The sequence below is a fragment of the Pseudorca crassidens genome, chromosome 2, assembly GCF_039906515.1.
Source record: "Pseudorca crassidens isolate mPseCra1 chromosome 2, mPseCra1.hap1, whole genome shotgun sequence".
Classification (NCBI taxonomy): Eukaryota; Metazoa; Chordata; class Mammalia; order Artiodactyla; family Delphinidae; genus Pseudorca; species Pseudorca crassidens.
The window spans coordinates 22,812,808-22,836,370 of NC_090297.1; the positions used below are offsets into that span (position 1 = coordinate 22,812,808).

Below are 23,563 nucleotides of genomic sequence, written 5' to 3' on the forward strand. Positions count from 1 at the left end.
AGGTGACATTTGAGCAGAGACCTGAAGGAGGTGAGGGACAGTGCCACGCAGGAAGCTGGAGGAATTGCTGGGGGAAGGGGCATTCCAGGCAGACGTAATAGCAAGGAAGTCTGTATAGCGTGCTTGGCATGTGTGAGGAGCAGCAAGGAGACCAGTAGAACTGTGGTCTAGTGACTGAGGGGGAGCTGGCAGGAGAGAAGGTCAGAGTCATGCTGGGGATGTGGGACTCAGAGCCATTTTACGCTGGGTGGGCTGGGGAGCCATTGCGGGTTTGGAGAGCAGGAATGACATCACTTACTATGTTTAAAAGGATCACTTTGGTCCTTTTGTGGAGAATAGATTCCAGGAGGGCAAGGGGACCAGAGGAGAGACCAGTGAGGAGGCTACTGCAACAATTCAGCTGGGACATGGTGGAGGCTGGGAGCTGGGAGGAAGTAGTGGTGGTGGTGGTGAAAAGTGGTTTATTTTCTGGGTTTGTTTTGAAGGTAGAGCTAACTGCATTTGTTCATGGATTGGATGTGCAGTGGGAGAAGGAAATAGAAGTCAAGGATGGCTCCAAGGTGTTTTGCTTGAGCAGCAAGAAGGATGGAGTTATCATTTACTGCGAGGGAGCAGACTGCGGGAGGAGCAGGTGTAGTAGACGGGGTGCCATAGATAAGGAGTTCTGTGCTGGAAATGTTGACTTTGAGATGCCTATTAGACGTTCAAGTGGAGATATCTATCAGGTGGATGGATTTACGAGTATGGAGTTCAGGGAAGAGGTTCGGGCTGCAGATATAAATTTGAAAGTCATCAGTATAGATATGGTATAGATGGTATTTACATCCATGACACAGGATGAGATCTCTTATCATGGTGGTTCTCAATTGGGGGATGATTTTGTCTCCCAGGAGACATCTGCAGGGTCTGGAGACATATTGGTTGTAACAACGGGGGGTGGGGTGCTAATGGCATCTAAGGGGTAGAGGAAGCCAGAGAAGCTGATAAACATCCTGCAGTGTATAAACAGCCTCTTCAACAAAGAATTATCTAGTCCGAAACGTCAATAATGCTGAGGTTGAGAACCCCTGATTTAGTCCTTAGATTTTAGGGAATAAGTGTAGGTGGAAAAGAGAAAAGCAGTGAAGCCTGAACCGTGGGACCCTCCAGTGTTTTGGGTTAAATGCAGGTGATGGCATGCAAATGCATTAAATGCCTGTGAAGTATAGTGCCTAACACACAGTAAGCACTCAGTAAATGACAACTATTGTTGCTATGGTGTTTTTAACTCTTCAAAGCCAGTTCTGGTCAGGTACTTAGAATAAAAGAAATCAGAGCTGGGGATCCACAGAGAATCTCTCTTCTACGTTCCTTAATGTACAGATGAAACCCAGAGAGAGGAAGGCACTTGCCTGTGATCATACAGTGGGTTAAGAACCCATGTTTCATGGTGACAGCTGTTGTTCGTTCCCATTTCACAGATGAGAAAACTGAGATGTAGTCACTTGCCCAAATCTACGCAGTGAGTCTGTAGCAGAGTCAGAACCAAAGTTGGAATGTCCTGCCTTCCAGTCTAGTGTTCGAAACTACCACCACTGTCACGACCACACCATCAGGAACAGCAACAGCAGATGCCATTGTGGGCTGAGTGCCCACTTTGTGCCAGCACTGCTAAACACTTTACACAGGCTGGCCGGGACGGGACCTGGGGCAGGGACCAAGCAGACAGGATCCGGACAGCTCACCCTGCCTTCTCTTCGTTGGCATCACCACCCCTCCTTGCTTAGACGCCTTGGCCCATAGTTGTTTTGCTATTGGCCAGCTGTGTTGTCATCTCCCTGGTCCCCATGAAACTCTGCTCCCACAATATTATTTAATGTAAAAACAATAATACAGCGTCAGTAGAAGGCATTCAAAAGAAATCACTCTAAGTCTCACCATCCTAGCCCAACAGCTGTTTTAGTTTTCCTGCCTTCTTCAAATCTCTGCCCACATGCCTACAGTACACATTTCACACCCTTGTCATTGGGATGTAGAAAGCATTCTGTATTCTGCTTCCTTTTCTTGGTGGTGTTACATGTGTTATGTTGTTTATAATTATGTTTATTGGCTGTAGGAGTCCACTGAGTGTCTCCATATGGCTGGGCTATTTGTCTCTAGATTCCTGTTATTGTGAATAATACCATATTGAAAAATTTAGTGCTTATCGTGCTTTCTTTCCTCCTTGAGTTATTTCTTTGAGATAAGTAGTCAGGGGTGGTTTAAGAAAGGACTTTGACATATATTGCTTTAAAAATGGTCGCACTAATTTATACTGTTACTATAAAGGGTGCTGCTGTATATAAGGGTGTATTTCACCCTTAGAGTGCACATATTAATTAATCAACTACTATAAGTTAGACCATCTCATGTAACTCTCACACTTGCTTTTCAAAGTAGGTGTTACTGTATCTCCATTTTTTAGTCAAGGAACTTGATGTTCAAAAGGGGATTAAATCACTTGCCTGAAGTCACAGAACTAATGAGAGGTGGAGATGATAGGATTTGAACTCTGGAGCACCCGACCCCACTCCAAAGCCCCTTCCTCAAGAAACAGACTGTTGCAGGGTTATTGAATCCTCCTTAACATCATTAAAATCAACACATTTTGGCCTAATTTAACAGATGTTAACTGTTAGCCTTCTTGTTTTAATGTGCATTTTGACCTTTGATCTCTGAGTAGCCTACAGCCATATGGAATTTAGAGAGACGGGGCTTTGAGGTCCCCAAGTTCTGTTTTGCCAGTGTGTGCTGGCAGCTGAAGAGAGCGTGTCTGGGTGCCAGATGGTTTTTGGAAACACAGAGAGACTCATGAATTCACACCCCTCAATCAACATATCAGCCTTTAGTCAACAAACTATTTGAGCCCCTGGATCTGCCCAGATTTGTTCAGGGTGGGGAGAGAAAGAAATGTGAGCTTTCTTTTCAAAGACCCCTTCTTCTAGCGAGGCGGATGGGGGCTAACGCAGCTGTTGGAGAATGAGATACCCAAGCACGAGGGTGAAAGTTTCATCCTCCAAGTTAGAGGTTACCATTTTGTGCCCTGCAAAGTGGTTTTAAGAAACCTGAGTAGGTTGCCAGTATTTAAAAATCCGGAGATTTCACACACACAAATCGGAATTTCTGGCTTCTCTGAAGAAATGGGAGGATCTGGCAACCCTGAGCCTGTAGTCCTGCATGGCGATATCTCCTGGAACTGAGTGGCAGCTGCCCCTTTTGGATGGGACACTTACAGTCTTGTTGGTCATGGTCCCAACCCAGCCTGTGTTACCGGTTTATATTTAACGTTTCATGTCCTTCTCTAAATGCTGCCAGATGGTGAAGGAAGCAGTACACTTTGGCCAAACCTGGAAGGATGGCAAAGAATGTGGAGCAGGTGTTCCCGGGGGTGGGGATGGTGTGAGCAGAGCTGCAGGGAAACGAGATCCACTCTCACTAGTGCAAATAAAGCCATGGTCCTTGGCTTTAGTAGACATAGACATAGACATAGACACTGACATAGACATACACACTTTGGGACAGGACACATCGGGCAGCCAGGACCAGAGCCAGAAAGTCAAGCAATAAAGCAAGGATCTCTGAACAAGATGGCATAGTGAGCACTCACCAAATCCTCCCACTCCTGTCCAAACACATAAGAACGATGGGTTAAAACAAAACTATATAGAAAACCATTAGGAAAATCTCTGTGCGCCAGGAACGGGAGAGAAAACACAAGTGTGGTAAGTGGGCTTGCAGCCAGCAACCCTCAGGTTGCAGTGAGCAGGGAGCCAACCCTTTAACGTTTTTGTCGGGTGGGGATCGGGTCTGCCTCGTTTGTGGGGAGAAGAGAGCCAGGCTCTCTGTAAGAAGTCAAGAGGTGGGCCTTGCTCTTAGCATGTGCTGAAATCTCTTCTTGGTGGTCTGATGTATGACTGGAGACTGCCACTTGCCTGTGGTCCAGGGAAGGAAGGAAAGCTCCTGGGCGGAAACAGACTTGCATTGTGCTGTCCTTGGGACCAGTGTCTAAAGCTGTGCCACCTGCCCAGGCGTTCCCAGGTAAAAAGCAGCCTGATGTTTCTCTTTGCATCATTTTTGTAAAGAGCATCCTGAGCAAATTAATCGTATAAAGATGATAACAGGGTCATACTTAATGATCTTAAGAGGGCAAGCAGTAGTGCTTTCTTTCCTGTTCATTAAGGTGTGTCCTGAGGTCCTCTAACTGGGGAAACTTTGCAGGTGTCACAGAACCTGCACAGTCAGGGGGCAAGAGAGAAGAGGATCATTAGTAATCTTGGCTTCTTCCATCATTTTATAGATGAGGAAACTGAGGCCCAGAGATTTGCTTAGGATCACACAGCTGGTCAATGCAGATGCAGGATGGGTCTGAGCCCCCTGGGCTCCATCCTGGCTTTGCTTCAGAAGCCTTGATTTCTTTACTTATAAAATGAGGATAACTTTCTGGTTTTATGGAATCATCAAGAGGCTGTAAAGCAGAGTAATATACACCTCTCTTGTGTTGGGGTAGCTGCCTCTCCAGAGGCATTGGTGTGATTTATTTTTATTTTTTGGACAGTGAATTCCTCATGGGGAGGCAGGGTAGTGGTGGTTAAGAGTGTGGATTCTGAAGCCAGCCTGTCCAGGTTTGGATCCCAGCTTTACCACTTACTGTCTGTGCGACTGTGGGCAAGTTACTTATCTCTCCTGTGTGCCTCCATTTCTACATGTGTGTAACAGGGCTAATAATTGCACCTGTCTATTGGATTACAGAGAGGATTGAATGAGATAAAGCATTTTAAAGCCTCTGAACAATGCCTAGCACATACAAAGCCTCTAATAAATGTTAACAGCCATTATCATCATCATCATCATCATTATCATCATCTAACAGATTGTATTTCCCTTTTTGCTTTGGCAGCCAGGAAACTCACCACCTAATTTGAATCTTATCTTTAGCTCCACATAGAACCTAATGACATGCATTTCTATTTTTCTAACATTCTCTGGCATTATTTAACTATTTGCCTCTCATTTCCCCCATCATCCTGACTTCTCTATACTATTGTATCGTATATATTACTATAAGCTGTTTTAGAACAAGTTTGGAATTAATAAATTAAGGAAAATACAGCAGTTGGTTGATTCAGACTGTCTTGACGTCCTCCAGCACGATCTTGAAATAGGAGGTGAACTGTACTATTAAAAAAAATTATAGCTAAAATTTTCGAGGGCCTGTTGTGTATTAGCCATTATTGCATGCTTTGCATGTATTACCTTAAACCTCACAGCCATCCTATGAGGTAGGGCCTATTATTCCATTTTGCAGTTGAGAAAAGTAAAGCTCAGAGAGGTGAAGCAGCTTAGCCAGTGGTTGCCAGCTGCAAGTGGCAGAGCCAGGATTCAGATGTGGCCCCGCCTGACTCCAAACACACTTTTACTCACTGTTTGCTCTTCTAGGGGGTCTCTTGGACTCTTGGGGGCAAAGGAAGGTTGATATCAGTCAGCTGAATGATGTTTTCTCTCCCATCTACTCTTCTTTTCCCATTTCTCCTACCTTTTCTCTCTGCTTCCTGGGTTGCCCAGAGCCCATGAGGGCCCCCAAAGGCCTGGCTTTTGCTGAGATCCAGGCCCGCCAGCTGACCCTGCAGTGGGAACCACTGGGCTACAACGTGACACGTTGCCACACCTACACTGTGTCCCTGTGCTATCACTACACCCTGGGCAGCAGCCACAACCAGACCATCCGGGAATGTGTGAAGATAGAGCGGGGTGTCAGCCACTACACCATCAAGAACCTACTGCCCTACCGGAATGTCCACGTGCGGCTCATCCTCACTAACCCCGAGGGGCGCAAGGAGGGCAAGGAGGTCACGTTCCAGACGGATGAGGATGGTAAGAGGCCCCCTTATTCCCAGTGTCCTCAGTGCCTCCCACAGACGCTGCATGTCTGAGACTGAAATTGCTATAGGAAATTATTTGCTTAGGATTAAACCGACTGTATAACAGTAAAGTAATGATACTGATATCTGTTCCCCTGAAGACTTTGGGTTAAGATGGTATATTTCTTCCTTAATTGTTTGAGAACATTTAGCAATGAAGTCATTTGGGCCTGGAGTTTTCTTTGTGGCAGGGTTTTTTGATAGTAGTTTTAATTTTCAAAACAGATATTGGAATATTCAGGTTTTCTACTCTTGTATCAGTTTTGGTATACTGCGTTTTTAAGGAGTTTGATCATTTCACCTAAACTGTCAAATTTCTTGCCACAAAGTTGGTTATAATACTATTTTTTTTTTTTTTTTTTTTTTGCGGTACGCGGGCCTCTCACTGTTGTGGCCTCTCCTGTTGTGGAGCACAGGCTCTGGACACGCAGGCTCAGCGGCCATGGCTCACGGGCCCAGCCGCTCTGCGGCATGTGGGATCCTCCTGGACTGGGGCACGAACCCGCGTCCCCTGCATTGGCAGGCGGACTCTCAACCACTGCGCCACCAGGGAAGCCCTATAATACTATCTTATTATATTTATTGAACATCGGTAGGATCTATAGTGCTATTCCCTTTTTCATTCCTGATATTGGTAATTTGTGTCTTCTCTCTTATTCTCATGTTTCTCATGGTAAGGGTGTATAAATTTTATTAATCTTCCCGAAGAGCCAACTTTTGGCCTAGTTTCTTTTCTTTCTTTCTTTTTTTTTTTTTAAATTTGTTTATTTTATTTATGTGTTTTTTGACTGCGTTGGGTCTTCATTGCTGTGCGCGGGCTTTCTCTAGTTGGAGCGAGCAGGGGCTACTCTTCGTTGTGGTTCATGGGCCTCTCATTGCGGTGGCCTCTCTTGTTGTGGAGCACAGGCTCTAGGCTCGCCGTCTCTAGAGCGCAGGCTCAGCAGTTGTGGCACACGGGCTCAGTTGCTTCCACGGCATGTGGGATATTCCCGGACCACGGCTCAAACCCGTGACCCCTGCATTGGCAGGCGGATTCTTAACCACTGCGCCACCGGAGAAGCCCCTAGTTTATTTTCTTTATTGAATATTTTCTATTCTTTATTTCTTTCTTTTAAAAAAATACTTTCTTTGGATTTGATCGGCTTTTCTTTTACCTTGTTTTTTTTTTTTTTTTTTTTTTGCGTTATGCGGGCCTCTCACTGTTGTGGCCTCTCCCATTGTGGAGCACAGGCTCCAGACGCGCAGGCTCAGCGGCCATGGCTCACGGGCCTAGCCGCTCCGCAGCATGTGGGATCTTCCCAGACCGGGGCGCAAACCCGTGTCCCCTGCATCGGCAGGCGGACTCTCAACCACTGTGCCACCAGGGAAGCCCTCTTTTAGCTTTTTGAGATAGAAACTTATTAGATCATTGATTTTGAGCATTTCTTTATTTCTAATATATACATGTAAAGCTACAAAATTCCCTCTAGGCCCTGCTTTAGCTGCATCCCACAGGTTCTGATATATCCTATCTTCAGTATCATTCAGTTTAAAATATTTTCTAATTTCTGTTATGATTTCTTCTTTGACCCAAGAGTTATTTAGAATACATTGCTTAATTTCTAAGCAATTGGGATTTTTCGAATTATCTTTTTGTTATTGATTTTTAGCTTACTTCCACTATGGTCAGAGTATATACTCTAGTTTTGGTCTTTTGAAGTTTGATCCTTGCTTTATGGCCTGACATATGGTTAAATTTTGATAAATGTTCCATATCTACTTGAAAAAAATAGGTGTTCTGTCCTTGTTGGGTGCAATGTTCTACTTATGTCAAGCTAATATTTATTAAGCAGTTACTATATGTCAAGCACTATTCTGAATGCTTTTCATGTATTAGTGCATATGATCCTCATGGCAACCCTATTTGGTTATTTTCTATTACCATTCCCATTTTACAGATGAGGGCACATAGCTGGTAGATGGGTAGCAGAGCTGGGTTTCAAACCTGGCCATCTGTTTGAGAGTTGTTTTTCTTAACAGCTACACTCTAATGCCAGCAAAAGCGTTCTCCAGATTGCTGTAAAATCCCAGGTAACCCCAAGCTCCTTGGTTAATAGTTTTTTGTTTTGTTTTGTTTTTTGCTTCCTCACATATGCAGTTTTCTGTTCTTCACAGCAGCATCCCAGATATAAAATTCAACTCCTTCCTTGATTTCCAGAAAACCCCACTCACTTGAGGCAACGTGTATCCTCTATGCCCTGCACTGATGTGCTGAGGATTTGCTGGGGATGGGAGTGAGGACTAGAGGAGTTTACCCTGAATCACTGCAAATGTAGGAAAGGAAGAACAACTTTTTTCTTCTACTCATGTTAGGTTCATTGGTTGGGGCCTTGTAAATTAGATGGAGAAAAGACAGATTAACAAGAGAAAAACAAACAGGAGTTTATTTTTATTTATTTATCTTATTAAAAAGTTTTAAATTGAGGTATAATTGATTTACAATATTGTGTTAGTTTCAGGTGTACAGCAAAGTGATTCAGATATAAGATATATATATACATATACATATTTTTTCGGATTATTTTCCATCCTAGGAAATAGTAGTTTATGAACACATGCATCACCCATAACAGGGGAGTACTCAGTGATGAGTAACTCAAAGGGGTGGTGAGAACTGGGACTTATATAGTGTCCTAACAAAAGAACAATGAATTTTTAGAGAAGTGACAAGACAAAGGAAAAGGGCTTTGAGCTTCTAGGGGCAGCAAATTAGGGGAAGTCAAATATATGGGGAAACTAATGGTAGTCTTGAAAGTTTTTTAGGTAGATTCCTCCAGGCTGATAAGGGTCTAGTTTTCTCAGTGATTAACTTCTGTCCTTTCTGGTAGAGAGGGGAAGGGGGCACCTTTACAAATTTATGACCTACTTTTAGGCAAATAGGGGGAGGGCAGAGAATTTTTTCTCATGTATGCTCCTGCATTGCCTTCTCAATTCAGCTCAAAATCATCCTTATACCAAGTGGCATATTTTGGGTAGCATATACTGATACACTTCTTAAGTAACCTCAAACTGAATATCAGACTGCTCCATTCTTAAAATCTGTTGACCTTTCCCCTCCCCCCGGCTAGGTACGTTGTTGTGGCTGCTTCACACCCCCTCCCCCAACCCTGGCCAGGCCTCACTTGGGTTACTTGGTTTTCTTTCTTCTTTCTCTATCCCTCTTCTCCCCCCTCCCTCTGATAACTGCTCATTATTTAATATTTTTTACTTTTCACTGAAGTATTAGTATCATACTTACGGGAAGCGTGCTTATCTTAAGTGGTCAGCTCAAAGCATTCTCAAAGATGGTACACATCAGGATAACCACACCCAGACCAAGAAAAATCATTACCAGCAGCCCAGAAGCCCCCCTTTATGCACCCTCCCCCTCACAACCTTCCAAAGGTAAGCATTATCCTGACCTGTAATGCCACAGATGAATTTCTGCTTGGTTTTGAACATTACATCAGTGGGATCATACAGTGTGTACTCTTTTTATGACTGGCTTCTTCCTCTCAGCTTTATGCTTGAGCGATTCAGCCACGTTGTGTGTACAGTGCTAGAGAATTCTTTCTCAATGCTGAACGGTCCATTATGTGAATATGCCACATTTATTTTTCTTATTTACTATTGTTGGGCATTTGGGTTGTTTTCAACTATTTTAAATTGTGCTGCAAATAAAATTCTTGTAGATTTCTTGTTTTTTGGTAGATATACACATTTCTGATGGGTTTATGCCTAGGAGTAGAATGGCTAGGTTATAGGATATGTGTTCATAATAAGTAGATATATCCAGTTTTCCCAAGTGGTTGTATCAATTTATACTCCCACTAGCAGTGTGTGAACATTTCGGTTGCTCTGCGTCCTCACCAACACTTGGAATTGTCTTTTTCCGTTTATCGTTTTGGTGGGTGGATAGTGGTGTTGCCTTGTTAACTGTTCATTTTAACACAAGGCACTTGAGCTGTCCCTGATTGTTATCTGGGTTTCTGCTTTCCCCTATCTTAGGAGTTCAGCTTCCCCACAACATTTTATCAAGGTGTTTTCCCAAACAAAGGCCGTTCTCTTCCTAGAAGAAATTCCTTGAGCCTGCTGTTAAGATGATACCTTAAAACAAAACAAAACAAAAACAAAACCATACCTGAAAGGGCTTCTGCTGAAATGTTGACAGTATTTATCTCTGGGTGATGGAACTGTAGGTGCCATTAATTTTCTTTATGCCTATTTTGATTTTCTACATTGAACATATTGTTTGTGTAATTAGTAATTTTTAGACAAGAAAACAGCTCCACCCATAATCCTGCCACTCTAATGCGGCTGTTTTCATTTTTCTGGCAAATGTCTATATTTTCTGAAAACCACTCAACTGGAACAAAGTAGGAGCATTCATTCTTCTCTGCCAGATGCATCCTGCACAGTGGCCAAAGTGCCAGCTGCCCCTTTCGAGTGCTCGGGCATAGGCGGAACCATACGAGATGCTGATATTTATTTGCCTTGGGGCCTTATGTACATCACAACATTTAATTCTGGTGAGGGAGGTGTTATTATCATCCCCATTTCACAGATGAGGAAGCTGAGGCTTAGAGAGGCTGAGTGGTCCAAGCATTCCAGCTAGGAAATAGCAAAGCTGGAATCTGAACTCAGGGATCTGGTTCCAAAGCTTGCTTTTCCCTGCCCCATGTCGCCTTTCCCTTGCAGTGCCTGGCGGGATTGCGGCTGAGTCCCTGACCTTCACTCCGCTGGAGGACATGATCTTCCTCAAGTGGGAGGAGCCCCAGGAGCCCAATGGCCTCATCACTCAGTATGAGGTGGGTTTGGACCCTATTACAGCTGGGGCCCCTGGTGCAAGGTGGGCCCACAGGTTGGAGAGGGAAGTGTATGGGGCGGAGGAACACAGGTGATGATCGGGATTCCTTCCACTGTGGCTGTGGTCTGTGCCCCATGTGTTATGGGGACAGAGGCCCTGAAGGCAGAAGAGAGAGGCGAAGGTGCCCAGAGGCCTGGACTAAGGGGCATCCACGGTCCCCCCACCAAGCTTCTCCCCTTTGTCCAACCTTATCCCTAGCTCACCTGAACCATGATGGGTGGGAGGCTATGGGACTAGTAATGCCCTTCCCCACCCCTGTGCCCGCCTACCTGCCCATCCTGCCCCCAGATCAGCTACCAGAGCATCGAGTCGTCAGACCCGGCGGTCAATGTGCCGGGCCCACGGCGTACCATCTCCAAGCTCCGCAATGAGACCTACCACGTCTTCTCCAACCTGCACCCGGGCACCACCTACCTGTTCTCCGTGCGGGCGCGCACGGGCAAAGGCTTCGGCCAGGCGGCGCTCACCGAGATCACCACCAATATCTCAGGTGAGCCCCGCCCGACCCGCCCTGGCCCCTTTGGAGGAGGCAGAGTCTCAGGGTTCCATGGGTAGGGGGTGAGGCTTCCTGGGGGTGGTGATGGAGGGCTCCTGCTGAGATAAATGTACCATTTAGAGGTTGAGGTCAGGGGTCAGGGAGGATTAAACCAGAGGAGTCTAGAGACTATGATGGGTGGAATCCAAGGGCTGAGGTCAGGGGTCAGGGAAGCTCAGGTCAGAGGGAATAAGGAGGCGAAGGCTGAAGGGGAAGAGATCTGAGGACAGGGGTCAAGGAAGCTGGAGGCCTGACCTTCCTGGTCCAGTGGCCGGGCTCTGTGCTTATGTCCTGTCCCCTTCCCCAGCTCCCAGCTTTGATTATGCCGACATGCCGTCGCCGCTGGGGGAGTCTGAGAACACCATCACCGTGCTGCTGAGGCCGGCGCAGGGCCGCGGGGCGCCCATCAGGTGGGGACGCCTGCATGGAGGGGCGGGGGGTCAGGGCCATAGGGAAGAGGCCCCTCCTCTGACCCAGAGTCCCCACCCAGGCCAGCTCACCCTTGTCCTTCCTCAGTCTCACACTAAGGGTTCAGAGTGTCAGGAGGAGGACATTCTGTGATCCCGGGCAGGCAGGACGCCTGCAGCCACTCCCCTCTGAGGCCGCAGGGTGCCTGGTGGTGACTGTCATGAGATCTGTGGACAACATCCAGCCTGGAGAGGGGACTGTTCAGGCCTCTCCAGAGGGCCTCCTTCTGACACCTTGGAGAAGTGAACTCTGGGGGCCTTATTTTTCCCAGTATTTTCCCTGGAGGATCCCATCCAGGGAGACACAGAGATGGGCTTTCTGGAAGGCTAGTGCAGCCAGCCAGATGGGGCCATCTCTCTGGAGTGGCCAAGAGCTTGGCCTCCTCACTTCTTTGCAGAGAAAGCTGATGCCATAGTGGCTGTTTCTGTTGGGGAGAAGGTGCTGGAGACAAGATGTGTGTGTGTGTGTGTGTGTGTGTGCGCGCGCGTGTGTGCACGTGTAGTGAAGACACGTGACGTGTGTGTGATGTGTGAGTGTGTATGTGAAAGAGAGTGAGCGTGTTTGTGGAATGTGTGCACATACTTCCTGTCAGCCAGACATCGTGTTAGGGACTTTACCTGCATGAGTCATGTTATCCTCGTGGCAGCCTGTGGAGTGGGTATTAGTACCCTTATTTTACATATCAGGAAACAGGCTCAGAGAGCCTGAATAATGAGCCCCATGGCCACAGAGCTGGTAAACGATAGCGCTGGGATTTGGAAGCCAGGTTTGTCTGCAAAGCCTGTACCTTTCCTTGAAGTCACAGAGCCTCCCTGCCCCTCTGGTCCACCTCCTCCTACCATAAAGTTTCATGCACTGGGAGAGGGTGACAGCCTGCATTTGGGCATGGGAGTGTCCTCTTAAGCCCCCCAAGAAGGCAGTGGGTTTCCCAGGTGCCCTTGACACCCCCTCATTTCCTCACTCCTCCCCCCCTTCCACTCTTTTCTCCTGCTTTGGCTCCCCTGTATTTGCCACTGCAAAGCCTGCCCTGGGCTGATTCCCAGACCCCAGGAAAAAGTCTGGGCATCTCAGGGGCATTTGGCATTTTGCAGGAGCCTCAGGGCCCTGTTGCCTCTGAATCTGGGAGGAGTTGGGAAACCAGCATCACCTTCTCCTTTCCTTTTCCCTTGGGGGATCCTGTGAGCAGGCCTGGTCGGCGTCTCTCAGGGATGATGATGGCAGGGCTGGGTCTGGGCGAGGGGTGGACCATGTGTGGGGGAGAGGCCTGATGGCTGTGCAACCTCGGGCACATCCCTTTACCCCTCTGAGCCTCCCTTAGGTGCATCTTGGGGATCATCCCGGATCAAGATGTGCTTTGTCCATGGCTAATGGTGGGACTTCGGGCCAGGAGAGGCCTCACATCAGCCTGGGAAATGGAGGGTTGAGAAGGGCCTGGGCTGGTTAGTGATGGAATGAACCTGTCTGGCCCAAATCCCAGGGTGCTGGGGTGATTCCCTCCCAACTTGGAAGCTCAAAAGAAATAGCTGGAGAGCAAGGAAAAGGCATTTCTGTTTTGCCAGAGTGCAGGCTGTCAGTATGGGGTATCCCGTGCCAAGACGTGACCGAGGCCGGGACTGGAAATATTTAAATTTGTCAGCATTCATTTATTTACTCTTGGCTCTGTTCCACAGAGGATTTGGAGGAGTTCACAGCAAGGCCATTCAGTAAAGTGATGAAAATAAATAGAAACACACAAGTCGGGATCAGGAGACACAAATCAGAGGGAATACAGACCAGGGAACACAGATCAGCCATCAGGACCGGGAGATGGCAGGCTCAGAGTTGCAGTCTCGAGGCTGCCTCCGGGTTGGGAGGGTACTCGAGATGTAGGGTTAGTGTGACCTCGTTTGCCTGCTAAGTGACCAGCTCCCCCACTGGAGGGCAGTTCCAGGAAGCCTACATCCCCCAAGTGCCCGGCACAGGGCCCCATGTCTGAGCTTAGTAAACACTTTCTGGATGAGTGAATGCATCATGTCTTACTCGAATTTATTGTGGCCTAGAGGGACCTGTCGGGAACCTGGTTGGAGCCTGAGGCTTGGGGTTCCCAGGCCCTGGAGGACTCATTGAGGAGTCAGGGTGGGGCTTTAGGGCTTGGTTCCCTTAAGCAGGGCTCACATTCTTTCAGCCTTAGTTACAGTAATAACAGCTGACAGGCACTGGCTGCTTGCTAAACTTGCCTCCTTCCTCACCTCTACCTCATGTAACAGTCCTGTAATCACTCCCATTTTACAGAGGAGGAAACTGAGGCCCAGGGAGCTTAAGTGACTTGCCCAGCTAGTAAGAGGCAGAGCTGAGATGAGCCCTCTCCTGGGCCTGACCCCAAAGCCCACGCCCTTAGCCACCAGATGGCTCTCCCTGTTCTCTGGCAACCGTGACCACTGCGCTTCCCCCCCCCCCCCCATGGCCAGTGTGTACCAGGTTATTGTGGAGGAGGAGCGGCCGCGGAGACTCCGGCGGGAGCCAGGCGGCCAGGACTGCTTCCCAGTGCCGCTGACCTTCGATGCGGCGCTGGCCCGAGGCCTGGTGCACTACTTCGGGGCCGAACTGGCGGCCAGCAGTCTGCCTGAGGCCATGCCCTTCACCGTGGGTGACAACCATACCTATCGTGGCTTCTGGAACCCACCGCTTGAACCCAGGAAGGCCTACCTCATCTACTTCCAGGCAACAAGCCACCTGAAGGGGGTGAGGGGCCGGCCGGGGTGGTGGCGGGGCCGGCTGGGGGGCAGGATTGGCGACACCTTGGAGCAGGCTGCTACAGAGGCCAGAGACCCACCCCCACCAGGCCCTACCCCCGTCCTGATCCCGCCCCCGCTGATGAGCCTTGCCCTCCGATAGCTCCTCCCACTCCCAGCCCCGCCCACTCACCTGAGCCCCTCCCTCCTAACCCCAGCCAGCTTCTCTCCAGCAGTACCCCCTTCTTGAACCGTTTTTCCCCAGACTCTTTTCTATCCAAGCTCCCAGCCTGGTCCCTGCTGCCCCCTGAGGCCCTGGTCTTCTATCTCAGGCTCCTCTCTCTCCAGAGGGGGTCAATCTCAGGTTCCCACTTTCAGCAGACCTTGAGGAGGCCTGGGACCCGCCTCCTCCCTGAAGCCCCGCCCTTATCCAGGCTCCTCCCTCCTCGGGTCGCTCCTTCCCAGGCCGCCCCCCTCCTAAGCAGACCCTTGGATCTAGGCCCCACCCTCATTTCTGAGCGCCTCCCGCAACCAGCCCTCTTCCCATGCTGTTTCTTGTCTGTTTCCACCCATCTCATCCCCCTTTCCTAAGGCATTACCCTATTGCAGGCTCCTTCCCTCTTGGCCCCTCCCTGCCTGATTCCCCCCAGACCCTCTTGCCAGGTCGGGTGTCTTTAGTAACAGTCCACGCCAGAAAAGCCCTGACCAGGCCCAAGACACGCTGTCTAAGATTCCCTCTGGGGAGGGTCAGGTCTTGACTTCAGCGGTGCTGAGACCCCCATCTGTGCCTCCAGGAGACCCGGCTGAATTGCATCCGCATTGCCAGGAAAGGTAAGTCCCCCTGGGTTCAGTCCTTCAGTAGCGGGTTTCTTACTTGCTGGGCTCTGGGGAGGTGGACCCTGGGTTCCCAGGCCTGTGGGAGCAGAGGAGGGTGGTCCGGCAGGCTTGGGGGTCAGGAACCATCTCCCTTTCTTGCTCCCTATGTGCCCCACCTCAAGGTCTCCTTCTTCCAGACTGGGCAGTAGGGACAAACCCTCATCCTGCCATGGTCACAGAAGGGGCCTTGGCAGGGGGCTGGAGGAGGGTGAGCCATTATGGTCGGGCCACGGGGGTGGTGGGTACTGGACACTGAGGTCTGTATCTTCCCCCTTTCCTATGGTGGGGAGAAGTGGGGACAGCGTGGACCCTGTGGTGTAGGGATTGTCCCTGCTCCCAGATGGGGAATGTGGTTGGTTCCCCATCCTGAGATGCCCTAACCATGCCCTGGGTACATAGTTCTCTCCCCCCATTGCCTCCCAGGAGGGCAAAAAGGTGGGGTCTGAAGGCCCCACACATCCTCCATCTCCCGTCCACTGAAGGACGGGGAGGATTTGAGGAGGCAGAGAGGTGAAGGGAGCTAATATCCCTGATAGGGGCACAGGGCACGTAAAGCCTCTGCCACGGGAATGCGGAAGGTGTGAGGGATGATAAGGAGATGGGTTTGATTGAAAGGTGGGACATGTGCTGAGGATGAGGGGCAGATGTTTATTCCTTGGGGCTTAAGGTGGTCCTGATCTCCCCTCTGATCCTTTGTTCTGCTTTGTTCTTCCCAGCTGCCTGCAAGGAAAGCAAACAGCCCCTGGAGGTGTCCCAGAGGTCGGAGGAGATGGGGCTCATCCTGGGCATCTGTGCAGGGGGACTTGCCGTCCTCATCCTCCTCCTGGGGGCCATTATTATTATCATCCGAAAGGGGTGAGTGAGGCCGGTGCCCTGGCCCACCCTAGGCTTCTCTCCGTCAGAGGCCTGGTGAGCAGAGAGGAGGCTGGGGGCTGGTCAGGCAGTCGCCTGGCGGGTGTGTGGAGGGCTGCCAGCCTGGGCATCAGGCCTGTGGATGGACCCAAGCCGGGTTGGGGGAAGCCCGAGACTCTGCAAATGGAGCTGCCCTAGAGTGGCTTGGCTGGAGCCCAGTTCTAGCTGGTGCCGGGTGCCACTGTCCAAGCAAGGGCACTCACTGCCGGCTGCCAAGGAGCCGTGCTGGGCATGGGCACCGCCCTCCTGTGCCTGCTGGGCTGTTCTGATGGGGATGGTGTGGAGGTAACCTGACTTGGAATCCTCAGCCCCCCGAAGGTCTTCGGCTCTCTTGTCTGCCCTAAGCACGGGGTTGTGGTGTTGATCCTGAGGTGGGGGCAGGGCTCACTCCACTTCAAAGCAAGGACCCTCTGCGCTTCCCAGGCCCCACCTTCTCTTGGGCTCTGCTTGCCCTGGACTCTGTTACTGTTGATCCTTGAGGAGTCCTCCTGGGCCCATGACTCAGAGGAGACCTCCTTCCTGCCTGTGCCATCTCCTGGGCCTCAAAGGTCCAGTCCTTGTGTTTGTGAGGGATGCATTTTCCCAGTGCATTTTGCAGTGGGCAGAGTGAATCCCAGCATATCTTAGAATCCAGAATTTACAATTTTGGAGTTTTAGCAATCCAGGATTTGAGATTCTGAGAATCTCAGAATTTAGAATTACAGAGGCTCAGAGCCCAGAAACTGAGGGCTGCCATGTAGCTCAAGGACGTCTAGTCTAGTGGTTTTCCAGTCTTTCAAAAGCAGCAGAACCCATCTTCAAAACACCAAATAAACCTCTCCTGGGAGCTCAGTAAATGGAGCAGCTGAAGGCTGAGCCTCGGGTTGGAGCCGAGTGGGGACTTCTGAGACCCCTCTGCTCTCCCTCCCCACCCTACCACATTGCCTACCAGGCACCCCCAGGACACTGTGGTTCAAGCCCCTAATTGAGGGATGGAGATGCTGAGGCCCAGAAGGGGCATAGACCTGCCCAAGGTCACCCAGGGAGCCAGAGGCAGAGCCTGCTCCGCCTTCTCCCCGCCTGGGCTCTGCCTTCTGTAGCCCTTGCTGCTGCCAGGCTGGGCACACATGGGTGTGTTGGCTCTGTGTCTCTGGGATGCCAGGAGCAGATAAGCGGGATCCAGGGAGATGAGGGAGAACTGGCCAGGGCCCCCTTGCCTGAGGCCAGGCAATGATAGGAGAAAAGCTCTCCTAGAGAGTCTGGGGTTGGGGCATGCCACCGATGGGGTGGCGTGGGGATGTCCGGTCCAGAATGCTGGGCTCTGATTTTTCCCTTCCCGTAGTCCCTGTACAGATTCCTGAGACAAAATATTTTAAACTATCATTTAATGAATATTACTCTGTGCCAGGAGTTCTATACACATCAGCCATTAGAATAGGAGTTATCGAGCACCTCTGGGACTCAGAATACATCAGAGAAGTTTTCCTTCTTGGATCCTGGCCCACGAAGCAGGTCTAAGTCCCTTAGACAGGTCAGGAAACTATCATTCAGCGACTTGCCCATGTCACTTGGCTAAGTGGCAGGTCCTGACTGAACCCAGGCCTGACTGCAAAGCCCATCCTCCTCACGGCTGGGCACGTGAAGGGCCTCACCGCAACTGGCACACAGTAGGTTCCTGTAAGTGGCAAGGCCCTGGGGGCTGGGTAGTGGTGCAGATAGAGAGGGCTGTAAGGGAGGGGTCAGATCTTGGGGGTTGCAGGTGGTATTTAAGACTCTAGAAATTTACCCTCAAGGGAAGATTGGCAATGTAGGGGATGTTACCCACCCCTGCAGAGAGAGCGCCAGGCTCAGGAGAGGATGGGTCAGAGATGCTGCCAGAGCCTCACTAGGAAACCCTCCACTTTATGCAGCTGCTACTGGAAGCCTCTAGGATCCACCCCACCCCCCACCCCCCTGCCCCTCCTTAGGTCGTCTAAAAGCCATTCGGTCCCATTCTGTAGGACCTCGCTGCATCCCCCGACTCCTGCCCGACCTTCAGGGTCCACTGTGCTCCTGAGGGCTCCCCTAGTCTGCATTGTGGGGCGCCATGGGACAGAGCAGCTCTGGCAGGGATGAGGGTGTTCAGATCAACCTGGGGTACAGATGTAATGGACAGATTAGGAGGTTGCGGAGGGAGGGCAGCTCCCAATTAGCCCCCGTGTACCCAGGTCCGCCCTGCGGACAGTGAGGCTGGATGCACCTGCCCTGGGGAACTCGGGGGTGCCCCTCGCCGGTTGGATCCCTTAGTTCCGCTTCCAGAGACCCTCCCCACATCCCTTTGCAGCCCTCCCCGCCCCCCCCAACCCCGCACTTCATTCACGGCTTGCAGCGCTTTGCTCAGTATTTCTCTTCCCTGCTGGACTGAGAGCTTGCATGGGGGTGGAGGAAGTTCTGTCTTGTTGGCTGTGTGTCCCCAGGGTCTGGCCCAGGGGACTTGGGTCCTCCTGAACCGCCCCCGCCAACCCAGCAGGAGGAGGGGGCAGGGAAGGGCTGAGCGCGTGCTTGCCGTGGGGAGATTATTATTAACCTCACTTGTTTAGAGGAGGAAATGGAAGCTCATAAAGGTGGAGTTCTTTTATTTAGTTTTCCTCATTTACTGATTACTCAATTCAATAAAATATCTCGGGAATATAACGTGCTGGGCACTGTCCTGGGCCCTGGGGATCCAGTGGTGGCAAACGCGACCAAGATGCTGTCCTCCTGTGCTTTGTGGTTATAAGCGGGGGGCCTGGCATTAAACTAGAAAAAGCACAAATGTGTAATTACAAATTGTGAAAAGACCAGGGTGTCGGGGTGGGGGGCAGAGAGAAGGTAAAGGGGGACGTAATGTAGTTGGTGACTGTGGGGGACTCCTTAGGGAAGGCTCTTTTAAAGTCATGATATTTCAGCTGATACCAGAAGAACACCACTCCTTCATCCCCTCCTCCCTCCCCTCAGGGCCTCTGTGAACAGCTCAGGGCCCTGGACCCCTCCTCTGTCCCTGGGGTGGGTGACATGCTGTGTGACCTCGAGCCAATCTCCTGCCCTGGCTGGGCCTCAGTCTTCCCCTCCGCTCTCCTTCCCTTCCCTCCCCCATGATGGGTGACGTGGGGCGGGTGAGTGGAGGACCCTGGAGGGGGCCTGGACGGGGCCGCAGGGGGAGCTGGCTCTGGGGGCAGGGTCCTGGGCCTGCTCTGGACTCTCGCTGACCCCCAAGAGCCCCAGGCAGACCGTAACTCTCTGGGACCGGCTTCCCCACCTGGGAGCTGGGAATCAGACCTGCCCCCACTCCTTGCTGCTGGTACCTGGCAGTCAGGTCAGGGCTCTTGAGCCCCCTGTGCTCTGGGTGCCCGTGAGGGGGTGACCCGGCTCCTTTCATGGACCCCACACCCAGGGGCAGTCTGGGTGGGTGACGAGGCCACAGTGTCCCCTGCCCTGGCCACTTGTTCCCTCCCAGGCACAGGTGCGTGCAGAGGGCTGTCCCGTCCGGGGCAGAGGGGCCTGCAGGGGTGGGCGGCACGGGGACCGCAGGGGGGACTGTCTGCAGGGGAGAGTGCGGCAGTTACCTTGAGTGTGTGAGTGGGGGTGTCCGTGTGTGTGAGCGCAGGCGTCTGTGTGTGAGCGTGTGTTTGTGTATGTACCTGTGTGTGTCAGTGTGTGTGTTTGAATACGTGTGTACGAGTGTCTGCATGTGTGTAAATATCTGTGTTTGTAAGTGCATGAGTGTGTCATTGTGTTTCTATGTATGAGCGTGTGTATCCAGATGAGTGTGTCTGCATACGTGAGCGTGCAGTGCGTTTCTCTTTGTGAACGCATGTGTGTATGACTGTGTGAAAGCTCTGCTTCCCTCCAGGCCCTTTCCCCACCTCCTTCTCACTCCAGCAGTGGGCTTGGGGAAGGTTCTAGAAGGGACCTTGGGTCCTGGTCCTCAGAGACTGAGCCCGGCCAGCCCTTGGGTCAACGAAGGCCCTTCTGACCTGTCGGTTCCCGGCCAACCCCGTCCCCGGCACGGAAAGCACCAGGCCCCTCCCTGCTGGGGGTGCTGCCCTGGGCCCGGCCTGGGGAAGGACCGTGGCCCACCTGTGCTGTTCTCTTTGCACGCTGCCAGGAGAGACCACTATGCCTACTCCTACTACCCGTAAGTAGCGTACCTGCCTCAGAGCCCCGCCCCTCCTGGGGAGCGCCTGCCCCCACCCCGGCCTGGCCTGGCGTCAGCCCCTCCTCCACGGCCCTGTCTCTGAGCTTCCCTCCTCTGCTCTGTCTCTCCTCTCCCTGTTGTCCTCCTGCGTGGAGGTCAGGAGAGCTGGCTTTGTGGTCAGAGTCTCAGGTTCAGACCTGGCTCTGCTGAGCCACCCCAGGCAAGTCACTCGACCTCCCTGAGCCTCTGTGTCCTCTCGCCCCCGAGGCAGCCCCTTGTGTCTTGAGCCAGTCCTGCTGGGTGGGACCTCCTGACGTCAGACCGCAGTCCGCGTCTAGGAAGGTCCTCACCCGGGTCCCACTCTGGATCCACAGCTCTGTGCGTGTGTGTGTGGGGCAGACAGATGGCAGCTCTCCACATGGTGCATGCCGCTCCCAGGGTGCCACCAGCCCTTCTCCAGCTGGTGACCCCAGCTCCTCAGACCCACCATTTCCTGGGCACCTCCCCTGGGCTCAGTTCTTCACACAGAATCTGCACAACAACCCTGAGAAGAGGCACTGTGATCACCCCATTTTACTGATGAGGAAACTGAGGCTCAGGGAGGTTAAGGGACTCCTCAGAGGCCACAGGACAGGCAGAGCTGGGGTTACAACCCAGGCCCCGTCGGACTCCACGGTCTGTCCATGCTGCTCTGTTTCCTGCCTCTGATCGCTGACCCTGCAAGCCTTCCAGAACATTCCCCTTACCTGTGCTTGTCCCTGCCTCGCACAGCAGGCTCAGGTGGCCCTGGGCCAGCCCAGAGGACAGTGATCTCTCACCTCCTCCCTGGACCCTCTTCTTGCATCGAAGTCACCCACCATCACACTGGCTTTTCCAGCAACCACACCCCCGTCAACTCACGTGGAGTCTCCAGCTCGGCTTTTCCAGGAGCTGCTGACGAGGCAGCTCGCCCTCCCTGTCTACTTTGCAGCTAATTTTGAACCTAAATGCAGAACTTTTCCAAGTGTCTATGTTACGTGGCATCTGCTTGATCTCACCCTGAGATGGGCTGGAGGCCTCAGTGCGAGGTGTCCCTCCTGGCTGTGTCTGTGGAGCTGGTTGGTTGGTGTTTCAGGTTCTTCTTCCAAGTGGACCAGGAGGCCTGGGTGGGACCAGAGCCCTGGGGTCCACCCCTGCAGACCTTCTAGGCCGGTATCCATGGTGACAGGCCCTCCTTGGGCACCATTGTTCAGCCAGCTTGACGGGCTGTCCTCTATCTGTCTTCCCTGTGGTTGCTGGTGTCTGACCTGTCCCTCCCTCCCTCTGTCTCCTTCCCTCTCTCTCTCTCCCCTTGTCATTGTCCCTTTACTCTCCTCCTCCTCTGTCAGTCCTCTTGCCCCTTCTCCCTCCTCACCTCCCTTCCTCCTCCGCCTTCTCTCTTATGTTGATGGTCAAGGTCACAGCCACAGAGGCTTCTTCTCACCTGCCCCCAAAGGGGTCTTTGGCTCTGCCCTGGGCCACAGTAAGGGTGATGCCCAGAGCCCGCAGGTGGGGCTGGGAGCTGGAGGCCTGGGCCTGCTGAGCCATCTCTTGTCCAGACTGGGAAGGCCGCACCCACCGCAGTGCACGGCAGCACTGGTCCCCAGCGTGGACACAGAGCCATCTTAGCACAAGAAGGACGTCGAGGTCCTGGCAGGAGGGGCACCCAGAGGTCATCCTGTCCCCCTTGGGCCCCAGGCGGCTCTTGAGCCAGGAGGGGCTGAGTGGAGTTTGCCTGTTTGTCTGGAGGATCCCTGCACTGGCCTCTTCATCTCTATGGATGACCAGTGTCCCTGAGCCCACGTGACCCGGAAGTCCTCTCTCAGGTCTGCCCCACACCCTGCACGCTGTAGGACCTAGAGGTGAACGGCTCTCTTGTCCCGAGCCTTCCCTGTGATTGGGCCCTGGCTCTTCTCCAGTCTCAGCGCAGGTCCCAAGTCCTTTCCCTTTGCCCGCTGTGCAGCCGCCCGGTCTTGGAGCTGTGGCCCTTGCCTCCCCACCCCGTCCTCCCTTCCACTTTCCTCCGAGTTCCCTGGGGCCACAAACGGCCATCCTCATCTGTAAAGCTGGGCTGCAGGCCTGGGCTGTGTGGCCCCTGCCCAGGGGCTCTCCAGAAGCTCTGCCCTCTCGGGAGGGGCCGGGGCCTCTCGCCTTCTCTCTCTGCTGCTGCCGGTGGCTGGATGGGCTGGTGGGCAGTGACGGGAATAGGGACCCTGCGTGGGTTTCTTTACAAGTCTGGTGTGGCCTGTGGTGCAACCATCCTGGGGGTTCTGGGGGGTAAGAAGAAGTCATGGTTGGAGTCATTCTGTGCCCAGTGAAAACTTATGAGACTGACCGAGTACTAGCCAGACTCTGCCATGAAGGAGTGTAGTCCAACCCCACTGCAGGAGGAAGAGTTCCCAGGGCAGCTGTGTGGTGAGGACGGAGGAAGGAAGGTTACCTACGGGCCTTGCTGGGGCTGGAGCTGGGGCAGGCGTCTCCCTTGTTTGGGGTGCAGTGACTGTCTGCCGTGCCACCAGAATAGTCACCCAGAGTGACTTTCCTCCCCTTTCCCGAGCCCTCGGGGCCAGTGAGAGTTAGGAGGCAGATCCCAGCCTGAGGCCACTGGTGTTCCATCCCTTGCTGTCAGCAGAGGTCCCCAGGACAGGGACCCTGCCCAGGCCCTCTTGGGGGAGGCAGCAGCTCACCGGGTCTGGTGGGCAAAGGATGGAGGCAGAGCCCCCTCAGCATCCAGAGATGCTTCTAGACTGGCTTCTGGCCTCAAGGCCCCCTGACTGCCAGGTCTCCCCATCCACCTCTGGCTGCTGTCCTGCCCAGATGATCACCCACATCTCTAGTCTACCCCCTCTGCAGGAAGCCAGTGAACAAGGCCACGATCAACTACCGCCAGGAGAAGACCCACATGATGAGTGCCGCGGACCGGAGCTTCACGGACCAGAGCACTTTGCAGGAGGATGAGCGGCTGGGCCTCTCCTTCATGGGCGGCCATGGCTACAGCCCCCGGGGTGAGTGCCCGGCCCTTCCTCGTGGCCCCCAGGCACTCCTCCCCCAGACTTCTGAGCCAACAGCCCAGAGCCCCACATCAGA

General features: G+C 52.2%; 1 protein-coding gene across 6 annotated transcripts in view; it reads left to right on the forward strand.

The window, feature by feature from the left end:
* Positions 1-23,563, forward strand: part of PTPRU (protein tyrosine phosphatase receptor type U) — an 83,690-nt gene that overhangs the window by 28,737 nt on the left and 31,390 nt on the right. For 4 of the 6 annotated variants that reach the window (XM_067725167.1, XM_067725169.1, XM_067725168.1 and 1 more), the window contains exons 8-15: positions 5,581-5,889; positions 10,653-10,762; positions 11,110-11,311; positions 11,664-11,766; positions 14,272-14,545; positions 15,330-15,366; positions 16,128-16,266; positions 23,330-23,481. In XM_067725167.1, the coding sequence (XP_067581268.1) occupies positions 5,581-5,889; positions 10,653-10,762; positions 11,110-11,311; positions 11,664-11,766; positions 14,272-14,545; positions 15,330-15,366; positions 16,128-16,266; positions 23,330-23,481 (1,326 nt within the window). Of the gene's footprint in view, positions 1-5,580; positions 5,890-10,652; positions 10,763-11,109; positions 11,312-11,663; positions 11,767-14,271; positions 14,546-15,329; positions 15,367-16,127; positions 16,267-20,428; positions 20,459-23,329; positions 23,482-23,563 lie in introns of all 6 variants that reach the window. The other 2 variants (XM_067725172.1, XM_067725173.1) reach the window with 1 other exon arrangement.